The 27,867-nt window shown below is 35.9% G+C and overlaps 1 protein-coding gene across 4 annotated transcripts; it reads left to right on the forward strand.

Annotated features, from left to right (window-relative positions):
- Window positions 1–26,285, forward strand: CCP110 (centriolar coiled-coil protein 110). Of its 4 annotated transcripts, XM_036826527.1 has the most exons (17): window positions 33–215; window positions 1,808–1,950; window positions 3,310–3,311; window positions 4,364–4,519; window positions 7,510–7,638; window positions 10,306–11,956; window positions 13,963–14,093; window positions 14,918–15,095; window positions 15,654–15,793; window positions 16,047–16,163; window positions 16,504–16,605; window positions 16,793–16,909; window positions 19,964–20,037; window positions 20,587–20,649; window positions 21,325–21,384; window positions 21,871–21,956; window positions 24,319–26,190. In XM_036826527.1, coding segments are annotated over exons 2-17 (3,060 nt in total). In that variant the 5' UTR covers window positions 33–215; window positions 1,808–1,949; the 3' UTR covers window positions 24,372–26,190. The 4 variants fall into 4 exon arrangements, with proteins under 4 accessions (XP_036682425.1, XP_036682422.1, XP_036682424.1 ...); XM_036826529.1 differs by lacking the exon at window positions 21,871–21,956; XM_036826528.1 differs by lacking the exons at window positions 1,808–1,950; window positions 3,310–3,311.
- The last annotated feature ends 1,582 nt before the right edge of the window (window positions 26,286–27,867 follow it).

The following is a 27,867-nucleotide window of genomic DNA, read 5'->3' on the forward strand; positions in this document are numbered from 1 at the left end:
GGCCCTAAGAGGTGGAGTCCGGACGGCGGCGGCAGCGGCGGCGGCGGCGGTTGCCAGGAGCCCGCGTTGCCGCCTGAGCACCGTAATATGGCGGGGAGGAGGAGGAGGAGGCGGCGGTGGATGGAGCTGCTCTCAGTCAGTACCAATTGAGCAGTTTGTTTCCTGCCAAGGCCCGGAGCGAGGGGAGGAAAGCTGCCGCGGCCGTGGGAGAACAGGTGTGTGCGTGAGAGGGGCCTTGACTCAGCGGGTCCGGCTGCGAGGCCGCAGGGCGGGCGGAATGGGCGCGCTGAGTATCTGAGGGCGGGCTCTGCACGGAACCCGAGCGAAGGTGCCGGGCTCTTGGGCCTCGAGGCTGTGGAAAGGCTCCGGGTGGGCGGAGGCGGATATCCCGGGGGCCGGCGGCACCGGGCGCGGAGGTGATGCTCAGATGCTGGCACCGTCTGGGGGGTGTTCGGGATGGAGCCTTATCAGAGGAGTTGGGGGAGGTGGGCTTGGGGCGCTAGGGTGAGGGCAGAGGGTCCCCAGTAAATAAACTCGGGCCAGACCCGAGGAACCACCTCCTGTTGATAAAAGTGGTTGGGCCGTTTTTTTTTTTCTGGCGAGGGGAGCGACCCCAGGGTGTGCACTGGCCATTTCTGAACGGCAGTTACCACCAAGCAGAGACCCTAGGAGCGCTGTTTACTCTGCCTTTGCGATTCCCTGGGGGCAGAAGCATGAAGAAAAAAAGGAAATTCTCTTTATTACCCATGATGCTACTGGGTGGTTCCCACCCTTTGCTTCTATCTGGTTGTAATCCCAGTTCCCTACCCCCCAGTTTAGGCAAATGGCAGGCACCTAGAGAGTGATTTAATGGGGAGGGGTCTGGACACAGCAAAATGAGGAAGCTGTTGTCCCCCTTTCCACGTTTTTAAGTTAAATTGAATCTTACCAGGAACCAAGTACTGTCGCTGCCCTCCAGGAGTTCATAAACAAGTGAAAAAAATCATAATCATCATCATCCTCTTCGAAATAAAAGGCGCTCCCATTTATTGATGCTTTCTGCATATCCTACAGTATACTAATGAATCCCCACAGAATCTCTTTGAGACAGATACTCTTGATTATCCCTGTTTTACAAATGAGTAAACTGAGACAGAGATGGTAAGTGAATTGCCAAGAACATACAGCTAGTGTGTGTGCCTGAATAAGAACCTTCCCCCTTTATTGCCTCCACAGGAGGTTTGTTTTTAGGAGGACTGATGGGTAAACAACCAGCTAACAACTGAAAACAAGGCAAGATGTGTTCTGTGTTACTTTTACCATTCCCTTCAGTGACATTTCTGATAGAGCACTGGTGAGGAGTAGGTAGCAGAATCGTGAGTCTATGGGGTTTGCAAAGAGCCTCATTTGGAGAAGGATCATCGTCTAAATGGAGAAGACAGGGCATGTCTGCACTTGATGCAGCCAACAAATTATTAATTCACGTGGACCAGTAATGCCTGCTGGTAAAGTATGGGGCAGCAGATTTGTGGTTGGAGTGGCCTTGTAGTCAAGGCTCCCTTAAAATAAAACCCTGCTGACAGAGGTAACTGTGGCGTGAGAAACGAAGTGCCCTCTTGCTTGATCATATAAGATACAGACGCTCGCTTTTTAAATGGTTGCCTTTGCAGTTTAGAGGTACCAGTTTCTCTGAGAATAGGGTCATCTATGAAAGTCATTCTCAAAATTCCATTCTTCCTTGCTAGCTTCTTTGCTGTCTTCTTTTTTCTGGTTTACGTTATTGTTTGAGCTAATTATCCTAATTTATTTATTCAGTATTTTTATGAAGTGCCTATTGTGTACAGACACTGTCCTATGTAATGGGGATTCAGTGGTGAGCAAGACTGAGAAGGTACCTGTGCTTATGGAGCTTACATTTTGGTGGAGGAAGAAAGACAAAAACCAAGGAAATAAACAAGATAATTTCAGATAGTGATAAGTGCTATGAAAATTGGGAAACAGCAGGGTAGTGTGATAGTGAAGGGTTAATTTAGGGTGCAGGGTTAATTTAGTTGGGATAATCAGGGACGGCCTCAGAAGAGACCTCCAAGCTGAGACTAAAGGATGAGAATGATCCAGTCATGCTCTAGGGTCACTTGGTAATTTCCATAATCATCATATTAGACTTGTATTTGGATGTTTAATACCCTATTATAGGCTATAAGTTATGCTGTAATAATATATTGCTGTATGTCTGCAATATGTATGACAAACATATACTGTTTAAGGGATGTGAATTTAACTTTCTGAAACAATGAGGCATATGTTTTATATGATGTTGTTGAAAGAAATATAAAACTTTTGCCATAAAGATATTTTATTTCCATAAATTTCCCAGACCTTCCGTGCTTTGCTTGTGTGTCCATTGGAAGTATATTACATTAATTGTATGAGTAATCTGTTTTGGTTTCTTGTAATGCTGGATGCATGGATTGTGTTAAAAAACTCTTTTGAAGTATTTTAGTAGAAATGGGGTCATTTGAATTTCTCTTATATCTTAGCTTCTGCCTATTTTGATTGTTAAGATATCATAATGTGGGTTGAAGTCTAGATTAAAAAAGGAGGCCTTGCTATGGTTATCATGCAGTAAGGTGTTATGTTTTGTTTTTTACTTTTGCTTGTCTTATGAATATAAGTTTGCAAAATAATCTCATTTACACTCTAGAGAACCATTTCTTTGAAATTAAACTCTCAGTTTGCATAAATGAATGTAGAAATAATTAGAATTGATGGGATGGTAGGAAGAAGTCTTGCTATTAATAAGACTACCAGTTGGTCAAAAGTAGCAATATATCTTTTTTCATAATCTAATCATAATTTTGAATACGATTTTTCTTCATTTCTAACTGTGACATTATTTGTCCCTGATACGTTAGCGTACTAAATTTTTAAGTACCTTGAGGCTTAGGGCAGTATCGTATTGTATCTTATTTCATGTTTGCATATCCCACGTCATGAATTGATTTTCCCTTCCCTCTCTCTTTTTTTCTTTGTTAATTAATTGTTTTAGAATGAACACTTAAAGAAGCATTATTGTATAAGTTTTTCTGTTTTCACAGATCATATCGTTGTTGGTTATGTGTCCAGTGATATCTCTCTTTCACTTTCCCTTTCCCTTGTTTATTTAAAGGAAACAATGCCAGACATAATGCTATGGAAACAGGCAATCAAATATTTAACACTTGCTAGATGAATGAATTTGGTAGCTAACCCTTCCTTTTACCTTGTATTTTCATAGCCACCATCACAGTTTCCCAGAAATTGTGAAATTACTGGACTGATTATTTTAAGTGGTTTGGTGATGGTTCCACTTTTTAACAGTAAAGTAGAACTAATATGAGAGCCAGTAGATTCTGTTTTCCGCTTCCGACTGATTTGGTCAGTTATCATGGAGTCAAATTATATTCTTAAGATATGCAAGTAATAGACTTTGGACTCCATGATAGAAAAAAGAACTTTTGAAAGTAAATACCAGTTTTTATTTAACTAGCCCTTTTGTCTTTTTTTTTTGGCTACAAAAGCATTCCTACCTTTGTATTATTTAGGTTTTTTTTTTTTTAATAAATAAACCGTTGCACACATTTTTCTGCTTAGATTTCTTTCTTATTTTTATTTTATTTTATTTATTTATTTATTTTGGCTGCGTTGCCGAGTGCGGGCTTTCTGTAGCTGCCGCGAGCAGGGGCTACCCTTCGTTGCGGTGCGCGGGCTTTTCATTGCGGTGGCTTCTCTTGTTGCAGAGCACAGGCTCTAGGCACGCGGGCTTCAGTAGTTGTGGCATTCGGGCTCAGTAGTTGTGGCTTGCGGGCTCTAGAGCACAGGCTCAGTAGTTGTGGCGTACGGGCTTAGTTGATCCGCGGCATGTGGGATCTTCCTGGACCAGGGCTCAAACCCGTGTCCCCTGCATTGGCAGATGGATTCTTAATCACTACGCCACCAGGGAAGTCCTACTTAGTTTTCCTTGTGATGTGTAGATAAGTCCTCTTGAAGAAAAGATAATATTATGTTTTACAACTGAAGTTAGTTAGGTTGTATAGAACTTTGTTTTCTTTCAGGTTTCATTGCTGAGTTCTTATTAGTACTTTTCTAAACTAATCACATTTAAAGATTGATTATGTACAAATCTTCAGAAATATTTAGTATATGAAGCAAGGCTTGACTGGGCAGGGTCTTGAGGTGCTTTCCTATACCCAAGAATTAGCTCCTGATCAGTGAAACAATTCTGGGAAAGCCAGTTCTAGGAATTGTGAATTCCAGGAATATTTCAGTGCCCTACAGATTTGCCAAATAAATTAAGATCTATTTTTGTCAGCATATTAAAAATGGCTTTTTTTCTCTCTTGTAGTGTGATTGTGGGAAGATGGAAGAGTATGAGAAGTTCTGTGAGGAAATTCTTGCCAGAATCCAAGAAGCATCACTATCCACAGAGAGCTTTCTACCTGTCCAGTCTGAAAGCATCTCACTTATTCGCTTCCATGGAGTGGCTGTGCTTTCTCCACTGGTAAATGTTTTTGATTTTAAATAATCTTTTTTTCTATAGTGAACCACTAAGGTAGTTCACAGAAAAACAAAAGAAAGGCTGGCTTATAAATATCAAAAAGATGCTTGACCCTTTTCATAAGTAAAGAAATGCAAATGAGTTAGCATTTGGTTTTTGTTTGTTTGTTTGTTTTTTGCTTTTTTTTTTTTAACACATTTGATTGGCAAAGATCTGATAAGATCTAGTATTTCTTAGCTTGTGGGGAGGAGGCACTTAAAATGCACTTTTGCTGAGAGAATCGGTTGATTTTAATTTTTGATGAGCAGTTTGGTAGTGTTTATCAGAATTTAAAAGTGTGTATAACCTTTGACTCAGCAATTCCATTTTGGGGAATATCTTACAATTATACTCATCCATGTGCCTGAAGAAGTATGTCTAAGGTTATAGGAGCATTGTTTAAAAGAGCAAAAGATTGATGAACAACCTAAATGTCCATCAGTACTGGACTAGTTTAACTGGTCCACTTTATAGACTCTCATTAAAATGAGTACAGTAGATCTTAATGTGTGGGCATGGCAGGATATTCAAAAGCTACTGTAAATCACTGGACACAGCATGCTCTCAGAGGCAGTATAGAGTAGTAGTTAAAAGCCTGGCTCTGGATCCTTCTGGCCTCGATTCAGATTATTGCTCTGCCACTTACCTGCTGTGTGAACTTGCAGGTCCATTTTCTTTATCTGTTAAATGAGGGTAAAAAATAGTGCCTACCTCATTGGGCTGTTTTGAGGAAAACAAACTAATACATTTAAAATGCTTACAACACTACCTAGATCATAGTAGGTACTCAATATATGCTAACTATTTGGGTTTTAAAATAAGACTGTTATCTTCTTTCTCTGGGGAGGAGTGAGGGAATATCGGATGAGAGGGAAGACACACTTTTCATCGTGTTTCCCTTTGATACTGATTGAATATTTTATAAATGTATGTGACGTTATTTCAAATCAGAAAACTAATATTACTGAAAGAAAGCGAGTTTTAAATTTATTTCTTTTTTGTATAGCAGGATTTAAAAGGTCAATATTTTCTGCCAACTTTTTGTAATGAAATTTTGAACCATACAGAAAAGTTGAAAGGATAGTTCAGTGACTACCCACATACATATCTACCATTTAGATTCAACAATTTTTAACATTTTTGCCATCTTCGCTTTATTGCGTTATTTGCTTTATTTAAAACTCTTTTTACTTTATTGCTGAGCCATTTGAAAATTACAGATACATGACACTTCTCCCCTAAATATTTTGGTATACAGTTTCTAAAAATAAGGATACTCTCCTACATAAAACTCCAGTATCATATCACACTTTACGAAAGTTAATAATAATTTTAATAGCATCTAATATTCTGTTTATATTCAGATTTCTCTATTTGTGCTCAAAATGTCTTTTATAACTTTTTTTTTCTTGTCTGGATCCAGTCAGTTCACAAATAGCATTCACTTGTTACGTTTTTTTAATCTCTGATATAGAACAGTTCCTTAATTTCTTTAAAAAATTGTTTTTTATGATAGTGAATTTTTAGAGATCTTACAGAATGCCTTATATTTTGGATTTGTCTGATTGTTTCCTCATGGTGACATTTAACTTGCCCTCTAGTCCCTGTAGTTCCTGTAAACTGGAAATTAGTCTAATAGTTTGGTTAGAGTCAGGTTAAACATTTTTAGCAAGAATTCTTTGGAGATGATGCCATGTACTTCATATTAAATTAAATCTGAAGTTACATAATGTGTAGTTGTTTGTCTTTTAGTAATGTGTAGTTTGAACACTTGCTTCTACAGTGGTGACTGCCATATGACTCTAAAGGTATACATTTTCTTTTCTCTTTTTGATTAGCAAGTAAACTGTGGAATGATTCTTTGGTACCATGCAAATAAGAAAAGATTTTAAAACATTTTTATCAGCTACTTGATGACATATTGCTTGATTAGTTTAATATAGGCCAAAATGTCTGGGCCTTGTTGTTTAGGGTCTACGACTTCATCAGTTACTTATTTGTAAGCAAAATCTAATGCTTATGGACCTTAATCCATGTTTTTAGGTTGTATTTGATAGTCAAATACTGCAACTTTGAAATAATTTTTTATGACATGTTTTCTATTTGCATAAATCTAAAATAAGTCTTGACTCCTTAACATAGTGACTAAACTTCCCAGGACTTAATAATAAAGACTTAAATCCACTAAAAAAAATATAATGCTTGGAAGCCTTCAATTTTTTCAGTACATTACATTTTTATTGGAGGTTACAATGAAGTGGAACCAAATATGTGTTCTGATTTTGTAGGCAAATAAAACATTATCTGTTTCTTTTATCATTAAACCTTTGGACATTTTCTTGAGGTAGCAAAGAGGTGAAATGTATACTGATTAGAGGATTAGAAACTAAAGAATCTAACTGAACCAGTGAAGTAAGACATTACCAACTGAAAATCTCAACAATAGCCAAAAGGGTTAATTTTATCTTTCATTTCAGAGCATTTGATAAGTGAACAGTTTTTTTTTTCTTTCAACTTTTTTTTTCAATTGAGAATAATTACTTACAGTAAAATGCACAGATCTTAAGTGTTAAAGTTCCATTAGTGCTGGGGACTTCCCTGGTGGCCTAGTGGTTAAGACTCTGTGCTCCCAGTTCAGGAGGCATGGGTTCAATCCCTGGTCAGGGAACTAAGATCCCATATGTCACACAGTGCGACCAAAAAAAAAAAACAAAAAAAGCAGTCCCATGAGTTCTCATCCATTTATAACTCACACCCACACAACATTTTCATCACCACAGAAAAATTTCATATGCTCCATCCCAGTCATCACCCCCAACCACTGTTCAGATTTCTTTCACTGTAGATAGTTTTACCTGTTACACACATTTTTAATCATTCTGGTTCAAAACTGCCTGATTTTATGATATTTTTACATTTATAAGAAATAATTACATATTTATGATGTTTTTCAGCTTCATATCGAGAAAAGAAAGGAAATGCAACAAGAAAAGCAGAAAGCACTTGATGTAGAAGCAAGAAAGCAGGTTAACAGGAAGAGAGCTTTACTGACACGTGTCCAGGAGATTCTTGAAAATGTTCAGGTGTGTAATTTAAGCTCTTTTAAATTATAATTAGGAAATCATGAGTTAAGCGTTGATGATAATTTTTCAGAAATAAATTTGCCTTAGTAGTTAATTACCAATATACTGTTAAGCTTGAGAAGCTTCATAATTTGTGATATTCCATTTCAGTTACTCCAAAGAAAATTCACTTGCTTGTTAGTGGTGCTCAGTACTTGAATCAGAGGGTACTTAGACAATGGACCCATACACTGAGTATAATTGCTTGTTGTCTGTGTCTTATGACTCTAAAAACATTGAATTCTCAGTGACAATGATAGAATTGGCCATTGTAGTTTACCTCTGAACTAATCAGACTATTGACTCAATGACCTTATTCTCATTCTCTGCTAAAGTAAATAACTGTCCCCAATTTTTTTTCTGGTGAAAATTCTGCTCTTAGATACACAAATGCAATTTAGGTTAGATGATAGAATTGCCTAGATGCATCTTAGATACAAATTGAAACTATTTAAACAACACATCTATACCTTTGCAATGATTTTTATTTAATTTAAATTTGTATAAACAATGTGTTTTAAGGTCTGGATCATTTCATACTAAAAACAGTGAATTAGACAAAACAAATAATTTCTGCCTTATATAACCCTGTTTTGCTGGTTACATCTTTTAATTTTTTTTATAATCTTAGGGGTTTGTGGTTTGTGTAATTCATACTAGATGATTTATGTACAATGACCCTTAGGATATTTCCGACTAACTACTACCTTCATTTCTCTGTGGGTAGTAGATTATAATTTGTAAAGTATAATTACTGCTCATATTGAGTTTAAAAAATGTAGTGAGTAGCACAGTAAAGGTGGGTTTTTTATAAGATATTTCCTATTATTGGAACAAAAATGGCATATCATTCTTGGTCCACTGAGGGAATATATCAAATATACTACTAATGAGCTTATTGTTGAGTTTGAAGACTTTCTCTGCTTAATAGAACGTGTACAATGTTGAACTATAGAGTAATGAATTAATTATGCAGATAGAGAAATTTTATATAATACAAATAGATTTCTAAGGTCTGTTTTACCTGTAAAACCTATGATTCTATGATAGATTTTGTTGTTGTTGTTATTTAAATTGTCTAACCAAAGGCTTTTTTAGTGATGTACAAAAAGCATGGCTGCTGAATATCACAAATATGAAATGTTTAGCTATTTTGAGGAAATAATTTATTTTACTTAAACGTGCGAACATGTGTCATGAGTATGTATCCCTTTTGTTTTATTTCGATCGTGAGGTTGTGACCAAGTAGATCTTGTTGTACTGTTTATTGCATAGTACCTGGAAATCATTACATGTCTTGGGATTTGTAAGGTAAAATAAGAGTGCCATATTGCCTAAGGAAAAAAACACATACAAAACAACCTAAAAATCTTGTAAAATTCAGGATTCTGGAGTGTATTCATATGATAATATGATAATGATTTCTGCCAGTTTCATATATGCTTGTATAATCTTTAGAAAACATCCTAGTTCACTTTTTGTTCTTTTGCAAAGTCGAATTATTTAGATACAAAATGTAATTTTATTTTTTTCTGTTGGATCTTTTGTGTATACAATTGTTTTCATCTTTATTAAATTTTTAACTTATTTTGCTTGTTCAAAAACTCATTAACAGGTTGCTGTTTTAAATGATCACCCAGTTAATCAAACTGAAATTTGCCTTAATGAATCAGGTTTTAAGTTGAACTTTTTCTTATTTTTTAAGTATTAAGCTTGATGGCTGACCTATCATTTACCACAAATTTGTCTCATCATATAGAAGGATTTTAGTTAAAATTTGGAGTAAGCGTATGGGAGGCAGGAGTCTTGGTACTGAATTATTTTTTTGCTTAATCAGTGTCCTGGGCAAGTTAGTCCTTGTTAAAGAGGAATCATCTATGTAAGAAATTTAATTACTTGCTATTTATCTTACACATTGTTATCCCTAGATGATAGTTCTTGTAGGAGGAGCGTTGGTGATGTGAATAACGTATAACCAGAAGAAAGTTGAGGAAAATGCTTCTATTCCAAGATTAAATTGCACATGAGTATATGAATGTGTGTGTATATATATGCACATATGTTCATATTTGTATCAGATTAGATAAATGACTTTTTTCCTTTTCTTTCTTTCTTTCTTTCTTTCTTTATTTTTGGATGCACCTGGCGGCATGTGGGATCTTAGTTCCCCAACCAGGGACTGAACCCGCGCCCCCTGCAGTGGAAGTGCGGAGTCTTAACCACTGGACCGTGAGGGAATTCTCTTTTAATCTGTTAATAAATAGGCCAGGATGACCAGTAGATGCTTTTTATAGTAATTGAGCTCCATGTGATATAGAATACCATAGAAAAGGTCATCTGAGTTTTCATTTGTGTTTTCAAATATTAGAACTCTGAATCTTCAGTTTCAGTTTCACTTTAGAAAACAATGAAATCAAAGGCTTTTTGTGTAGTGAGGAAATATTACTTTTTATTTCTTAAATTTATTTTTTTTAATTTATTTATTTTTTGGCTGATCCACACGGCATGTGAGGTTAGTTCCCCGAGCAGGGATCAAACCTGTGCCCCCTGCAGTGGAAGTACGGAATCCTAACCAATGGACCACCAGGGAATTCCTGGAAATAATAATTTTTAAATTTCCTTTTTCAGGTTAGAAAAGCACCTAATGCCTGTGATTTTGATCAGTGGGAGACTGAAACAGTTTACTCTAATTCAGAAGTCAGAAACTTGAATGTTCCTGCTACACTTCCAAATATCTTGCCAAGCCCTACTGAACACTCTACTTTAGCAAAGTTTGAAAAGATAACTGGAATTTTGCCATTGAATACTGAGGACCAATTTAAATCTGATGGGATAGACTTAGCTAGGGACTCAGAAGAATTCAATTATCTGATGCAATGTGATAGTTCAAGTATTAGCCACGCAGAAAACGAAGCTTCTCTAAAGACCTCCTCAACAGCTGCACAAGAGCCACTTATTTCTGGTGGTCTCTTTCCAACAAATGAAGAACAAGATCCATCACTTTTGGAGGAAGTTACTCCCGATCCCTACATAATGAGTCTTCAGAAGCTGATGAAAAAGTCAAAGGAATATATAGAAAGAGAGCAGTCTAGACACAGTCTGAGAAGTAGTGCAAAGAGGAGTGTTAATGAGAGTTATTCAGACAAAGAAAATGATGCTGTTAAAGTGACTGACTGTGAAAAGGAGAAGGCCCAGTTGATGGGCAAGCGCTGTGGTTCAGTTATTCCTGACAAACCAAGCCTTAATAAATCAAATGTTCTTCTCCAAGGTGCTTCTACTCAAGCAAGCAGCGTAAATACATCCATTTTAGGTAGCTTTTCTAAAGTGGACATACCTGTACCAGCTGGCCATTCCACTGTTTTAGAGCCTGATTCTGATTTTAAAGGCATTCCCACTTTTGTTACTGAAAATAATGTTATCAAAAGTCTTACTGGTTCATATGCCAAATTACCTAGCCCAGAGCCAAGCCTAAGTCCTAAAATGCATCGAAGGTGTTCTAGGCCATCATCAGCATGTCATATACTTATAAATAACCCAATAAATGCTTGTGAATTAAGTCCTAAAGGAAAAGAACAGGCGGTAGACTTAGTTGTTCAAGAAACTGATGAAAAAACAAATGTACCTGAAACTGTGCCAGAGTTACCAATTGATTTAGCAGGAGTTTGTTCAAGCAAGGTTTATGTCAGTAAAAATACATCTGAAGCCATACAGGAAATGGTTTTAGGTAAATCAAATCAGGTATGTCAATCTTCAGGAAGTCAATTAGAAAATAAAGTTATTCATGGACTTGCTATCATGGAAGGTCAGTTAACATCTGATGGGAGAGGACCACACAAAATGGACAGTACATGTACTGCAGTGGAAAGATTGCATGAGCCATATGCCACCAGTCAATGTATAGTGAGTCAAAACTTTGGGACTGTGAGTGGACTCAAGTCAGCCAATGTGTTAGAGAAAAACTCCTGCAATTTCCAAATGGGACTGAATAAGTCTTATGACGTAAAAAACCCATCTCCTTTACTGATGCAAAACCAGAATACCAGACAGCATATGGACACCCCTACAGCGTCCTGTGGAAATGAACAATTTTTGGATAACAGTTTTGAGAAAGTTAAACGGAGACTTGATTTAGATATTGATAATTTGCAAAAAGAAAACTGGCCTTATGTCATAACAACTGGAATAGCTGAACAGGAAAGGCAACATTTGCCAGAAAAAGGATACTCTAAGGGGTCTGTCTACATCAACAAGAATAAAATATTAGAAAGTAGTTCCAAAGGTAAGATAGCTTCGAAGTGTTTAATATCTGCCAAGCAGGTAGCATCTCTATTTAATACCTTTAATTGACAATTAATAATTGTCAGAAAAATAATAATTGCAGAATAATTATAATTGTCTTCATCTGTTCATTTATCAGAGCATCACTAGCTACAGTTTACTGCCATTTGATAGGCTTTCTTAAAGGATTTTCCTATTTAAATTATGAATCTTTCACAATCCACTTGGTATTATAGAGAATATTGTTAATGACTGGAGGAAAAAGTTCTTGCATGAAACATCACTCATAGTTTTAATCCAGTATATTGCTATGATGTCTTCCTTTTGGACTATGGTTTCTAATATTTTCATCAGTTCGCCCTTTCATTTGTAATGAGATCTTCATGTAGTTGGCCCTTTAGTAAACACTTTAACACTAAATTACTAGAGAATATATCACAAATAAGGCTCTGTGAGTAGTGTTTCAAGTGTGGTGTCTTTATTAATGAAAATTATTTCAAATTTCTTTCTGTTGCATCTAGTGTTATATCAACAGTAACTTGTTAAAACGTGTCTTCTTTATTACTCCTTACTTTGTTGTCATGGCTCATAATTCTTCATTACTGATGTGGAAGACATATAAATCAAGTAAATTAAGTTTTTAGACACAGACATTTCAACTCTAATGGGATATGTATCCTCCTGAAAAAAACTTCATATTCTGTAAAATTGCACACTAAAAGTAACAAGGTTTATAGGAAAAATAGGGTTGGGTTGGGGCAGACTGCACAACACCTGTGCGACTTTATAAGCACTCTAATAAAAACAGTTGATATCTGAGGAGCCAGCTTGGCTTCTCCAAGTAGATGACATAGCAGGCTAGTAGCTGTCTCGGTGAATACCAAAAGTACACAGACTGACCAAGTGGCAGTTCTGGCTGTGCTTTCACAGGAGGAAGGCCAGTGCGTGTGAGATGAGGCCAGGCATGGAGGCAGCTGGCTTGCTATCAGAGTGGGCAAGGGCGGCAGTGCATTGTGCCGAGAGCTGCCCGTTGCTTGGCTGCCTGCCTCGGGCACACCTCCCAGAGAGGGATCCCCTGGACAGGCACTCATTTATAAAGTTTTTAAGGTAGAGCTGAATGGACTCCAGTTGTTGGCTGAGTGGTTGAGTGGAGGGCCTTTTTCCTTTCTTGCTGAATGTTACAATTCAACTGCTTTTCCAGCCCCCCCTTGCCTATAAAAAAAATTGCATGTGAACAACTGCAAATTGTTGTAGCTGAATAAAATGTATTTAGGAACAAATTATCAGAATACCATGGCAGGTAGGACAAATATAATGCGCTTATCTTCAATGAAAATCATTGACTGTGTATTTGGAAAGAAGGATTCTTTGAATTTAGTTGAATTATAATGGATTCCTAAATATCTATGTGCTACATCTGTGTAATACTTGATATTTCAACATTTCAAAGTGTCACACCACTTTCTATTCAGTTAAGTTGCATAGTCATACTGATTTAATAAATTTTTTAGTTAGTAATTAAAATATCTAGAATTTTAATATCCAGTCTTTTTTGGAGCCTCAAGCTGAGTAGCTTTACACTGTAAAAGCAACATTAATTTAAAAAAGTAAAACAAAGCAAAAGTAGAAGCTACAATACCAGAGACCCTGGAGAAGGACAAGAGTGAAGAAAATAAATGGAGGTGAGATGCACATGAGAACCACATTGTGAAGTTAGTTGGAGTAAGGAGAATTGGACGGAACATATAGTCTTGGCTTTATCAGTTCAGATCATGATGGGATCTGTCGAACGAGTGGGTTAGGGTGATGAGATACAGACCTTTAGTGGCATGAAATGAGAGGAGGGCAAAAGAGAATGTGATTCAAAGTAGGGACCTGGCTATATCTTGATTGTACTAGGTCAGATCCAGGAATACTCTCTGGTCAGAAGCGTAATTTAAATTGATGTTATATAAAAATCAGATACTACTAAATTTTCTAAATTTGAGGGGACATGTTTCTTTTCAGAAGGCGAGGAGATATTAAAAAGCAAGATGTTAGCTTTCGAAGAAATGCGGAAGAGACTAGAAGAGCAGCACGCCCAGCAGTTATCGCTACTCATAGCTGAGCAGGAAAGGGAACAGGAGAGACTGCAAAAGGTGAGGAATTAAAATGTAGGGATATAGGGCTGGTGAGTGGAGTTTTGGTCATGTATAGGATACTTATAATTGTTACCCTTGTATAGCTTAATCTAAGGGGGTCATTGATTTTCATACATGGAGAGTATTTAAAAAAAAAGTGACTTTGGAATTATCAATTTTTTTTTAACATCTTTATTGGAGTATAATTGCTTTACAATGGTGTGTTAGTTTCTGCTTTATAACAAAGTGAATCAGCTATACATATACACATATCCCCATATCTCTTCCCTCTTGTGTCTCCCTCCCTCCCACCCTCCCTATCCCACCCCTCTAGGTGGTCACAAAGCACCAAGCTGATCTCCCTGTGCTATGCGGCTGCTTCCCACTAGCTATTGGTTTTACATTTGGTAGTGTATATATGTCCATGCCACTCTCTCACTTTGTCCCAGCTTACCCTTCCCCCTCCCCGTGTCATGGAGAGTATTTTTATTGCCAAAGTGTGAGTGAAAATATTTTGATCCTTATCTAAAAATAAATGCATAATTTATCAAAAGGATACTTAATTGAATCCTTGATTCAAAATTTTTAATATTTTTAAAAGGTATTTTGTAAGTAGGTGCTGAAATATGCATTCTGTAAGAGTATATCATAAGAGGAAGGACACTTGTTTTAAGATTATCACATTTTAAAATCAATTAAATAGTCAATTTTATTTGAGGGAGGAGAACCTGAAATAAATAATAATTTGCTGATAATCATACATACTTTTAGCTGAGCCTAAAATACTATTTGGAGATGTAATGAAAAGAGCTACCATATTATAATAAACTGTTAATCTACAGGAAATAGAAGAACGGGAGAAAATGTTAAAAGAGAAGAAGGTGATTACAGCAGAAGCCTCTGAATTGGGCATTAGCAATGCTGTGGACTTAGAATGGAGAAAGATAAGTGACTCTGGTTTACTAGAAACAATGCTGTCTCAAGTGGACTCACTCCATACTTCAAATTCAAATAGTTCTGGTAAATATTAAAAAAAATCCTTTTCCATTTGAAAAAATTATCCTATAGTAAGATATCTTATTTGGCACACTTTAAAATTGTACCTCCTTTCTATAAGTCATTCCACATCCAACCCACTGCTATTTGCCAGCTGCTTAGGAACTGGTGAAAAATGAAATGATAGCAGCAGATCAAAGACCAGTGAGCAGGTTCATGAGATAAGCCACCTTAGCAAGGAAAATATCAGGAAATTTGACTCAGAGCCTGGTCTTTATTCATTCAAGTAGCAGGTGATATTCTTCAAGTGATAACACAGTTTGCTATCTCCTGAATGATCTTGAATTACATCTCATTACCCAGTCCCAATAAGAGCTTATCTTCACATCTTCAATTATCCTGAGATGCTGTTTGTGTTGAAAAGATCCATCTGGTGCATAAGCTTAAAGTCCATAAATATTTTAAGTCTGCTGTGGATCAGTTTCAGAGTTGTTATTCTTAATGAGTGTCATGTTTATTTGGATGGTCTGTGTATTCTAATTATTTGACATCAAGTATAATACTTTATGTATATTTCTCAAGGTTTCACAAGTTCTGTCCTACAACACAGCTTTGGTTCTGCAAATGAAGTACCATTCTACCTCTGGGGATCATCAGCTAGTGGCTTGACCAAACTCTCAGTAACAAGGCCTTTTGGAAGGGCCAAAACTAAATGGTCTCAGGTGGGCAAACTTAAAGATACATGCATGCATATCTGTCTGTCTATATCTTTTCTAAAGAGCTATGTTATCTTAGGTTGTACAAATGAGGCATAAATATTTTGCAATACATCAAAAGCTTAGCTTTTATTAAAGATTAAACTACACAGAGTAAACACATATAGAAGAATTTAGTTCATTGTAATAGATTAAGAAAAACAATCTTGAGTATAATGCTCAGATTATTAAAATGTTGTGTCTATCTTATTTCTTCTAGGTTTTCAGTCCAGAAGTACAAGCAAAATTTAACAAAGTAACTGCAGTAGCAAAAGGATTTCTTACTCGTAGGCTCATGCAGACAGATAAGCTGAAACAACTTCGACAAACTGTAAAAGTAAGAGGATTGTGTAAATTGTGTTACATTTCTGTCTGTTTCTATCAGTGTTGTGACAGCTGAGTTGACAAATTAGTTCAGAACTTAGGCAGATCAAACATTTTTTAGTCACGTAATATAGGCTTTTAGAAATTGATTAATCTCATTCAGATAATTTTTAAAAATATGTAAATGAACTAGTTTGTGCATTTTTTTGTCTAACTTTAAAGTGAGTGCTGTTTGACTTCTGATGTAATAGTTTTGTGTTCTTCATTTCGTTTTGACTGAGAAAAAGAACAAAAGGAAACTCCAGTGATCATGAAATCTTTCTAGAAAAATGAAGGAGCATTTCTTCTTTCAGGATACTATGGAATTCATAAGAAGTTTTCAGTTGGAAGCACCATTAAAGAGAGGTGTTGTTTCAGCACAAGATGCTTCTCTTCAGGAAAGAGTGTTAGCTCAGGTAATGCATGTATCCTCAAGGCTCTTAGGAAATGGAAATGTTTTATTTCTCTGCCTTCACTGAACCACTGAAAGTAGGTTTCAGTGAAAACTTTAACCTTTTTCTCTAAATAAGAGCATACATAATACTACTGACCTCTAACCTCATCTTTTTAAATGGGTATAATATTTTCTTCTTTTGAACTTAGTTGCGAGCTGCCCTGTATGGTATTCATGACATATTCTTTGTAATGGATGCAGCTGAAAGAATGTCTATTCTACATCATGATCGAGAAGTTCGCAAAGAGAAAATGCTCAGGCAAATGGTATGTTACATGACATTTAAACTAGTGAGTGAAAAAAAACCTCTATTTCTTTTATACTCACAAATTATTTCTGATACCAAATGTGTGGGTTTTCCCCCCCACACCAGATCTCTGACACCAGCTGAGTGTCCTACAATTCAATTCAGTTCTGATACCATCTACCTGGAGTTAGTATCAGATCCTACATGTTAAGGAGGCAGTCTTATGAGACTGCCCCCACTTCAGATGCCAATCTCATTAAATAAATCTTTAGGAAAAAATAGGAAAGAACTTTTGTACTTGTTTAGATACATATTAATTATACATGTTAATTCAAGGGTTAAGTACATTTCATTAATAATTATGTTGCTTCTGACCAACTGGCTATAAAATGGGGTTCCCATGCCTCCCTCCTCGGGTTTGAAAATTTTTCTAGAATGGTTCACAGAACTCAGGGAAACATTTGCTTACATTTAATGGTTCATTATATAATAAAGGATACAGTAACAGATACAGATGGACAGCCATATAGAGAGATGCGTAGGGCGAGGTGTGGAAGGGCCCTGAGAGCAGGCGCTTCTGTCCTGTGGAGGGTGTGTGCCGCCTTCCCAGCATGTGGGTGTGTAGTGTGGGGTTTATGGGGGCTTCATCACGTAGGCATGACTGATCGTTGACTCAGTCTCTAGCCTCTGTCCTGTCCCCGGAGGATAGGGGTGAGGCTGAAAGTTTCAAGGTTGTAATCGTGCTTGGTCTTTCTGGTGACTAGCCCTCATTCAGAGCCCACCAAAAGTTGTCTTATTAGAACAAAAGATACTTTGGGGAATTTCCCTGGCTGTCCAGTGGTTAAGGCTCGGTGCTTTCACTGTCGGAGCCCGGGTTCAAAAAAATTGCTTCTATCACCCGGGAAATTTCAAGGGATTTAGGAGCTCTGTGTCAGGAACCGAAGTCAAAGATCAAGCATTAGAACAAAAGATGCTCCTATCACTCAGGAGATTTGATTAAAAGGGTTTTAGGAGCTTTGTGTCAGGAACTGGGGTCAAAGACCAGATATTAATAGGAACCAGGGGCAGATCAATCGATTGATTGATCTATCTATAATTACTTCACATTGAGGTTCTTCTGGGTTTGGTGTAATTGATACTAAATATCATTCTTTATTGACTTTAGCACCCATCCTACAATTCTTTTTTTTTTTTTTTTTTTAATATTTATTTATTTAGTTTTGGCTGAGTTGGGTCTTCATTGCTGTGCACGGGCTTTCTCTAGTTGCGGCGAGAGGGGGCTACTCTTTGTTGTGGTGCACAGGCTTCTCATTGCGGGGCTTCTCTTGTTGCGGAGCATGGGCTCTAGGCGTGCGGGCTTCAGTAGTTGTGGCTCGCGGGCTCCAGAGTGCAGGCTCAGTAGTTGTGGCTCACGGGCCTAGTTGCTCCGCGGCACATGGGATCCTCCCAGACCAGGGCCCGAACCCGCGTCCCCCGCATTGGCAGGCGGACTCCCAACCACTGCGCCACCAGGGAGGCCCCCATCCTACAATTCTTAAAACAGGTAGTTCCCAGGATTACCAATAATATTTAAATCTGTAGACAAATTTAAAAGAAATTGGCAAGAATTACATACTGTTTTTGTGATTAGATTTTTGAGTTAAGTGTTAAATATTGCTTGGATGACTCATAAAAAACTGTCGGCTGCTCCTGATTGAATTTCCTTGAAACTGTCATGTATATTTTACCTCTTTTGGAAATCAGAGTTAGAAAAGAGGCTCCAAATTAATTTGAAATACAGTTGATCCTTGAACAACTTGGAGGCTTAGGGGTGGCCCACAGTCAGAATCTCAGTGTAACTTCTGACTCCCCAGCAACTTAACTACTAATAGTCTACTGTTGACCAGAAGCCTTACCAATAACATAAACAGTCAATTAACACATATTTTGTATGTTATATGTATCATATACTGTATCCTTAAAATAAAATAAGTTAGAGAAAAGAAAATATTAAGAAAATCATAAGAGAAAATATATTTACAGTACAGTACTGTATTTATCAATACCATAATTTATGTTGTCTGTTTATAAGATGAATCGTGTCTGTTAAGTACCTACATCAATATTGTCTTATATGATACAAAACACTGTAGATGTTATATGTATTACTAACGGTAGACATCAAAAATGAAAAGATAAAAAAAAATGAAAAGATAATGTGAAAAACATGTTCACATTTATTTACAGGTATAACAATTCATGCATTGATAATGAGGAAGCAGCAATACGTTTGATTTATGGGAACCTAGTGTAATCAATATGATTGCTTCACAGTAGCCTAGCCTGTACACTAAGGAATAAATTGTTATAATCATGGCATACAGTGTTGTCATATTCATAATACAGTATTGGAAACAGTGTTACATTTAAAAAAAAAAAAACACGTACCTGTGATGATAGGCTGTAGTTGAGAGAGAAGAGAGGGAGAGGGAGGCAGAGAGAGAGAGAAAGAGCAAGAGGCCTGCATACTGTATGGTAATGTAACTCTTTGAAAGCAGTTATAAAACAGTAAGGAAACTAACACATTAATTTTATATTAAATATCACTCACCTTATGCTTATGTAAGGATAGACTAGTATATACATATATTTTATGCATTCATGACATAAAATTTTTTTTCATATTTCTAGGTTATGTGGTTCATCTGTGAGTTTTTTAAAGTTGTCATAAATCTCCAAAATATTTTCCAATATATTTGTTGAAAAAAAATCTGCATGTAAGTCACCTGTGCAGTTCAAATCTGTGTTGTTCAAGGGTTAACTGTATATCAGAGTGTTGGAGATCTGTGGTTTGAATCAATGATCTTAGTGTGGTTGGCAAAAGAAAAAGAAGCCAAATTTATACTATTTCATTGGGAAAAATAATTTTAATTATTTAATTAAAAAAATTAGACTGCTTCAATTGTAAAGACTAAGTTAAAGTTCAAAATGCCAGTAAGAGAAGCTTTTCCATGCAATTTGAGATCATCCAATACTATACTTTAGTGGTATTACTGGTACCCCTACAGCTTCATGTTACTTTTGTATTTTAAAGGATAAAATGAAAAGTCCACGAGTGGCTCTTTCAGCTGCAACACAGAAGTCTCTTGATAGGAAGAAGTACATGAGGTAAGTTTTTTTCATGTCTTGTCATATTCTAATTTAATTATTATCAAGCCAATTAATTTTAAGCAACTGTTGGTTTGTATATTCAAATTAGAAATAAAGAATTGTTAACTCTTCTGCAGCTGAGGTGATAGAAATCCCTTTATATAGATAGTTTTGGTGGTAAAATCTGATTTTATCTTTAGATAAATGTATTAACTAATAAATTTGTCAACGTTCAACTTGTGTAATTGATAGCTAATCAAGTAATCTTAAAAATACTTAAATCCTTATATTCAGTGTTAATTTTATATCTTTTAAATATATTCTTTTTCAAATCTCCTAAAGACTTCTTAGCAGGAAAAACTTAATGCAAATAATATTCTGAAACTATCCTATTAAAACTCTTCTTTCTTGAAATTTGTCTTTAGTATGCTTATTACAGGTCTTTCAGTAGTGCACCAACTTTGAAATGATGATTTGTTTCTGTCATCCTGTATCACATTTGTAATCATGTGTTTTCCCCCTTTCTAAATACATTATTTGTGTGTCCTTATTTTTATATTGTGTTAGAGCTGCAGAAATGGGAATGCCAAATAAGAAATTTCTGGTTAAGCAAAATCCTTCTGAAACAAGGTGAGAAAAATCACTTAGTCTCAGTAAGAGGCTCTTTTTTAACTTTTAAGGAAAAGAAAATCTTATAAATCCCAAGCTTGTTTTTTGTTGGCTTTGTTCTACTTTACATCAGTAAATCTCTCCCTGTTGGGGTGGAGGGTCACAGAGTCAGAATCCATAGCAACACCTGGTCATATACGTGGTCATGTGCCAGACCAGATGTTCGTGGAGCTTTCTCTAGGACATGCTATCTCTGATGGAAATATGAGCCCCATATGTCCTGAGTTCAGTCTGCAGTCCAAGGGGTCTTTGATACTTACTTAAAAACCTTAGAAAGCTAGCTTAATGTTTCTGACCTGTTTTCTGCTCTTACAAGAGTGATGTTTTGTTTCTCAGATGTTTGAAAGGAAAAATTCCTTCTGTAAAGTACGTAAATAAATTATCTAAAAGCACAAGGATTAATATTTGTGTTAGACATCTCTTTCCTGATAAAAAAACCGAGGTTTATTCTCTTGGTGAGCAAATAAGCACCATATTGATACACTTTAATCAATTTGTTTTGCATTGTGATAATGTATAGGCCAAATCATTGCATCGTTGACTTCTGCCTCACTGTTTCTTTCATCTGTTGAAAGAACGTGGGGGAAAAACTGAATTTATCCTATTGAATTAATTTTTTATTTACCTTGTCAACAGAGTCCTTCAGCCAAATCAAGGACAGAATGCACCTGTTCATAGGCTACTGAGTAGACAAGGGTAAGAATTCAACACACATGGGTATTTAAAAATATTCAAATCAAGATTAGCTTTGAGAGGGATTAGCTTTTTATATAAAGGATAACTATTTTCAAATGCGATCTTTCTATAGTATTAGGAAGAGCTTTTAACGTTTTGTTCAAAGATAACCCTTTGATGTACTGTTGTGTATTATATTTTAATTATCATCTTATGTTGGCGTGTTTCTACTTTCCATTTCATACCATTTAGCTCATTAAATAATGTAAACATCCACATAGTAAGTTCAACATCACCAAAGTGTTTCTCCAACAAAGTGTAAGTCATGGTTATAGTCTCCTGACGAAGGGAAAGGTATAGTTTCTTTACTGTGTGCATGCATGAGACTTAATTCTTTTCAAGCTTTTTTGTGCTTTGAACGGTTGATGCAGTATGGTTGCTTTTTTTGAATGTTGAACATTTAGAACTTAACGCAAGTGACTTATTAATTTTTTTATATTCAATTAGAACCCCTAAGACATCAGTGAAGGGGGTTGTGCAAAATAGACAGAAGTCTTCACAGAGCAGAGTGCCTAACAGAGCGCCTGTTTCAGGTGTGTAGCAAACAAATTCCTGAAACCCATTCAATAGAAAGACGTGCACAAGCTGCCCCATGACCCAGGCCATACCGGTGGGATAGAGTGTCTTTCCTTGCCACCATAATTTTGGCATATTCACCGTCATTCCTACTAGTGATCATTTGTATTAGTATTTTGCAGCAGTCAGGAGATCTTAGTGAAACTGTGGTTCCAATCTTGATTTCTGTAAATTCCATGGAGACACTATGTATTTTTTAATCTGAAAACTTTGTAGAATTATACATGCTTAACTCAGAAAAGTTTTTATAAATGAGTAAAATATAATGATGTGATATCTAACTCTGTGCGTGTCTATTCAGCTTTGGGGAAGTGTATCACCCAGGAATATTTGTATCTGCACATAAGGGGAAGAATTTCTCTCTGACCACAAGGTCACATGTGAATATGCCAAGTGGGAGGGGGTGAAGTCTTAATCTTTTGCTCAGTAAGAAGCTTGAGCTAAATTTCTCTTTATGTTCGTTATTTGAGAATTATTTAAGGGCTAAGCCAAAAAGTGTATTTTAAAATCCTATTTATGGTGGCAAAAAGACAAATTCAGTGTTGAGCTAATGCAAAACCCTTAAGCTAATGTTTTAATATTTTTTAGGTGTCTTTGTTAAGGCACTATGGTAACTCACCAAAAATTATGTGATCCATTAAAAATACTTTCAAAATGCTTTGCTTTAACTAGACTGCTTTCTAAACATTTACAAGAAACCTAATCACCAGGCAATTAAAATTAAATCTTTAATCAATTCTAGTGTTCTCATTAATACACCATTATTCATATTTTAGAGCTTTTATTACTAAGTAATTTTCTCCAAATTAGGAGGGAATAAGCAACATAAATTTTTTCATGTTATTCACATAATTACAAAGAGGGAACAAGATATTGATCACAACTTTGAATTGATTGCTCGCCTTTTGCGTGTATATATAGTGAGTTTAATTCATAATGTTGAATATATAGAGGATAATTTAAAAGGTCATCTTTTGGAATTCACTGTGAGTGACAGTCAATGGAGTTGTTTTAAAGGGGATTACAGAGCTGAAAATCCTGCTTATTCCAGAGGTAGAATCAGCTGGTTTGAAAGATAACCATTTGGAAGAACTCAGACCAAACACCAGATTTGTTGCTTGTGAAGTTACATGGAATTTTAAGACATTTTCAATTTTTTCTCATGTTAGTGTTATATATTGTAATAAATCCTAGCTAGTTGGCAAATCATTGAGGAATTAGTATTGTTTTTCCTAATGTTGTCTATTGCCACAGTGACTACTCTCCATATTCTTTCTCATGCATTTCATCTCCACTATTTGTCACTTGTGAATCTATAAGTAAAATAGCAACTACTGTTTCTATTCAGTAATACGCAACAGTATAAAGGATGAATAGGAAGTCATTGCAGTTAATGTGTACAATGAAGTTTAGTATTTAGAACTATTGTGGTCTGATTGCATTGCAACATAATTATTAATAAAAATGTACTTAACCCTTGAATTAACATGTATAATTAATATGTATCTAAACAAGTACAAAAATTCTTTCCTATTTTTTCCTAAAGATTTATTTATACATGAGTGCATATTTAGACAATTGAAAAAGACTAAAGAATTTTATCCTTTTACATAAACTGAAAATTTGGCTTATGGCTGACTAAAATTCTACTATGAATCTCAACACAGGGATCCATAGTTGCTTTTGAAAAGATTATTCTTTCCTCCTTGAATTTTTAATGGCCTGGATTATGTTTCAAACAAATTTGAAATTATGCTTTGATTTGATCTACATGGAGGACAAACATTTTATTAAGCATTTTATAGAAAACTCATTTTTATGTTGATAGACTATCATATTCTTAGACTGAAGTACAATTCTAAGGCGTTAAAGTTTGCTGCAAAGCAATTAAAGTTGTTTATAGTTTTTAGAAACTAAATTGCAGTCTCTGATCTCATATATGTTTTAAAACATTCATTTGATGTCTTGTGCTTGACTTAAGAGTTTATAGTGAAATTCAGAAACTGCTAATTAAAGCAGAGTAGGAGGTAGTAATGCAAAATGGTTAAGTAAAACAATGAATCAGGTAGAATTTGGTTCTCAGAGTTTCTACTTCTAGCTCTGTTACTTATACAGGTGACTTAACTCTCCTATGTCTCAGTTTTATTATTGTTAAAATAGTAGTAACAATTTTGACCTCGTGATTATTTTACATAAGGATTAAATATAATAATGTGTTTTGCTTAGCTCAGTGCTTGGTACACAGTGGGCACTCATTAAATGGTATCATTACAGAAAAACTAACATTGAGAAATAATATTAGTTTTGCTCTATTTTTAGGAGTATATGCAGGAAAAATCCAAAGAAAGCGGCCAAATGTTGCGACAACTTAAGAAGACAACATTCATTAGGATAAAAAAGGGGGGAAGGGTTAGGATCCATATTATTTTCCCTGCTCACGACTTTTTATTTAACTCTGGACTCTGTTTACACAGGCAAAGTGATGTCAAAGGGCTGAAAAATCATCTGGATATTTTGGTCAGTCTGGCTAATCCCATCCCCCCCACCGAATTTTCCTCTTAATATCAGTTTCGGGTGAAGACAAATTAGTGTTTAGTAATTGGCTCATTTCTGTCCTTAACCTGCACAAACATAAGTTTATTACTCAGGTGTCTGCCGAGAACCTTTTTGTAAACTTAAAGGACATTTGCATTTATTTCTATAAAATATTGAAAAGGTGTGATAACTTATAAATAAGTTCTGAAATATAAATTTCATTAATCTCTGCACACTGCTGAATTTGATAAACTAGATACTGTTCTGTTTGAGGGGAAATTATTGCAGAAGAATGTTTTTCTCCGGTTTTGTAACTTTGAAAACTCTGATTAATCTCTCATATTCTTGGACTTACGGTATAACCACATGGGATAGAACACTTGCCTGTTGATTGTGGTCCACCTAAAATTCACCACAGGAGTAGCTGGGCATCACCATTTTGGTCACAGGTATACGTTCCTCTCAACAACTAGTTGTCTCACAGAAATGTTAGGCTTAATGTATGTTAATAATGTATGTTATTACCCTAGTACTATTAGAAACATTTCTATTAAATTATAAAATCTTTCTGTGGAGGGTATAACAAGTTTGGGGAAGATAGCACAATCTTCTTAAATGTAGTAGCGCTTAGGAATGAATGCATTTTACATCTATTTCTTTAAAATAGAATAACATGTTGCATGCAGTTACATTTTCTGTTTAGTCTGTTTATTTCTTCATACTCTTGCTTTTTTTAGCATGCTGGATTTAGGGGAGAATAAAGGGCTATACTATATGATAAATTCAGATTTTCAAATGGGATAATAATACTGTCTAGTTGAAAGTCTGCATTACATAAGAGGCACTAATGTTTAAGGTTTTTCATCACTTACATAATCATTTAAAATATAAACCAAAAAATGTTACCAAGGGAACATGATTTTATGAAAAAGAATGTCACTGTTAATTTATCATGCCATCTCCAAAAGGGCTTTGTGCTTCTCACATAAAATTGGGAACATTTATGTGTACATTTAATCTTTCTAACTTAAATTTTAAAAAGATACTGGTATTTTGAAAATGCAGACTGTATATATTCTTAATATTCTCTTAAGAATGTCGAGATAAAGATTGTTTTCTTCGATTTTCCGTTCCATTTATAATTTAACTTTTACATCTAGCTGTAGACAGAAAATAGTAATCTACTCTGGGTGTAAACTTGATTTTCTTTATTGAGATGTATCATTTATTTAATGAGTGAATCAGAAAATTAGAAATAGAACACAGTCAAAAATATCTGAGTTACCAATTTATATTTGTGGGCAAAGTGTATCAAAATTATCTTCTTAATATGATAAATTGTGCTTTATCATTCTGAAAACTCAGGATACAGCTTACTCAGATCTTGTGGGTCTTTCCAGTATGAAAGATAGATGCTAAAAGTTTTGTGTACAGTAATGCAAATTGGCTACAACGAATAGTATGTTTCAGAGATAAAACTAGTTTTAGATTAAGGATGCAAAACTTGAGTGTTTTTTTAAAGGATAAAAGCTTGTGTGTTTTACAAATTTTTTAATGTTCACAGCTTTTTCTCATAAAAGTGCCAGACATTGTTTTGTGCTTTTAATGGATTTTTATTTATATATATTATTTTTGTTATTTTTTCTTTGAGTGGAATGTCCATGAATGTAAATTATATTTATTTTTGTACTTTAATTTTAATTTTCACTAGTTTTGCTTCTAGGCAAAAGGCAAAATAAACTTTTCATCTTAAAGGAAATCTCATTTGATCTTTTTTATTTACCAAAGAAAGGACTTTTGAAAAGTATGTGGCCAAGACATTAATACTGTAATATGATAATTTTTTACAATTACAAGACCCATGAAAGGTATATCCCACTATTTAATATGTAACCTGTAACATTAGCCCCCCAGCATTTGATTTTGCATGAGTTGGACTTTTCAGAGGGCAAAAGTTCACTGGAGCTGGAAATGTCTTAGCTGGAGGCCTGCTAAGGATCGAATGGGAGAGAATGCTAAGGTTGAAGCTCACACCAAGCTGCTAACTTGCACAGTGTTAAGAATCCAACCACTGCTGTTGCCTGATCATCTAATGTGAGCAATGGTCCTCTTTTTTACCTCTTATCGAGGAGATACTACATTTGATCATCTACGAGGCAGCCTCTCGTAGATCTGTTGAGAACAGCCTCTCCCTTTTCCAGTGGCCACCCTTTGCTCTTGTTTATTATGTACATTGGGAATAATAATGAATATGACTGGGAACTCTTTATTACTCATACTGAGCTGAAAACAAGGACCCATTCTGGAGATGAAGATCTTTTTTTTCTGTCAGGTGTCACTGTCCCATGAACAACCACACACAATCCCCCTCCTACCCCCAAATGAAGAGTAATAGTTATAAAAAAAATAAGCAAGTGAAGTTGGAATGCTATCTCTAACAGACCATAGTGGGCATACATGTAGGTTATAAAAATAATTTTAAAAAACAAAGGAGACTTTGAGTCATGGAATGCAGCAAATCAGATTGGGGTATGGTGCAGTGGAGTCACATCGGTTAGGTTCTAAAGACAGCTCTGAGAACAAATATCATGTCTAACCAAAATTATACCTGACAGTAAAATATTACCTTTTCACTTATTTATTTAATCTGTTCCCTTTTGGTCAGTTTCTCTATGGCTCTCAACGCAGTTTCTTGAGGTGGTTGACATAGTTGCCACCAGAAGCGTGGTTTTGCTTCCCAGCCTATGGTGGGAAGAATCCCTTTTCACACTTTAACAGACTGTTTCAGGATTACCTCCATTATCTGTGTAACACGCCTGATATTATTATAGAGTTCAGGGTCAGTGGGTGTGGCTGAATGTGCTGAGGAGCGCTTGCTGTTGCTCTGCCGCTGCTTGCGTTATGTGCCCCTCCCCCCTTTACCACCCACAACGATCACAGCCCCTTCTGCATCCAGAGACCAGCAGCAGTGCCACCCGGGGACTTGTTAGAAATGCAGAAGCCCTGGCCCTGCCCCAGAGCTGAATCAGAACCTGCCTTTAAGATCCCCGGGTGAGTCTGTGCAATTCAAACGGGAGAAGCCCTGCTTTATGATACACTGCATCGTCTGTGGCCCTGGAAAGAAAAGCTCTGAAAACAGGAAGGTCGCAGAAGTTACAATATGATTTTTTAGCCTGCCAAGTGAGTGATGTACTGCTTCAACTGAGTGCTGACCATTTGCCGGGCATTTGATAATCATCTCCCTTCACCTCAGTCAGAATTATCCTAACTTCACAGCTGAAGAAACTAGGACTCAGCGTGCTAAATAAACTACGTATTCCATTAGAGGGTTAG

The sequence above is a fragment of the Balaenoptera musculus genome, chromosome 15, assembly GCF_009873245.2.
Source record: "Balaenoptera musculus isolate JJ_BM4_2016_0621 chromosome 15, mBalMus1.pri.v3, whole genome shotgun sequence".
NCBI lineage: Eukaryota > Metazoa > Chordata > Mammalia > Artiodactyla > Balaenopteridae > Balaenoptera > Balaenoptera musculus.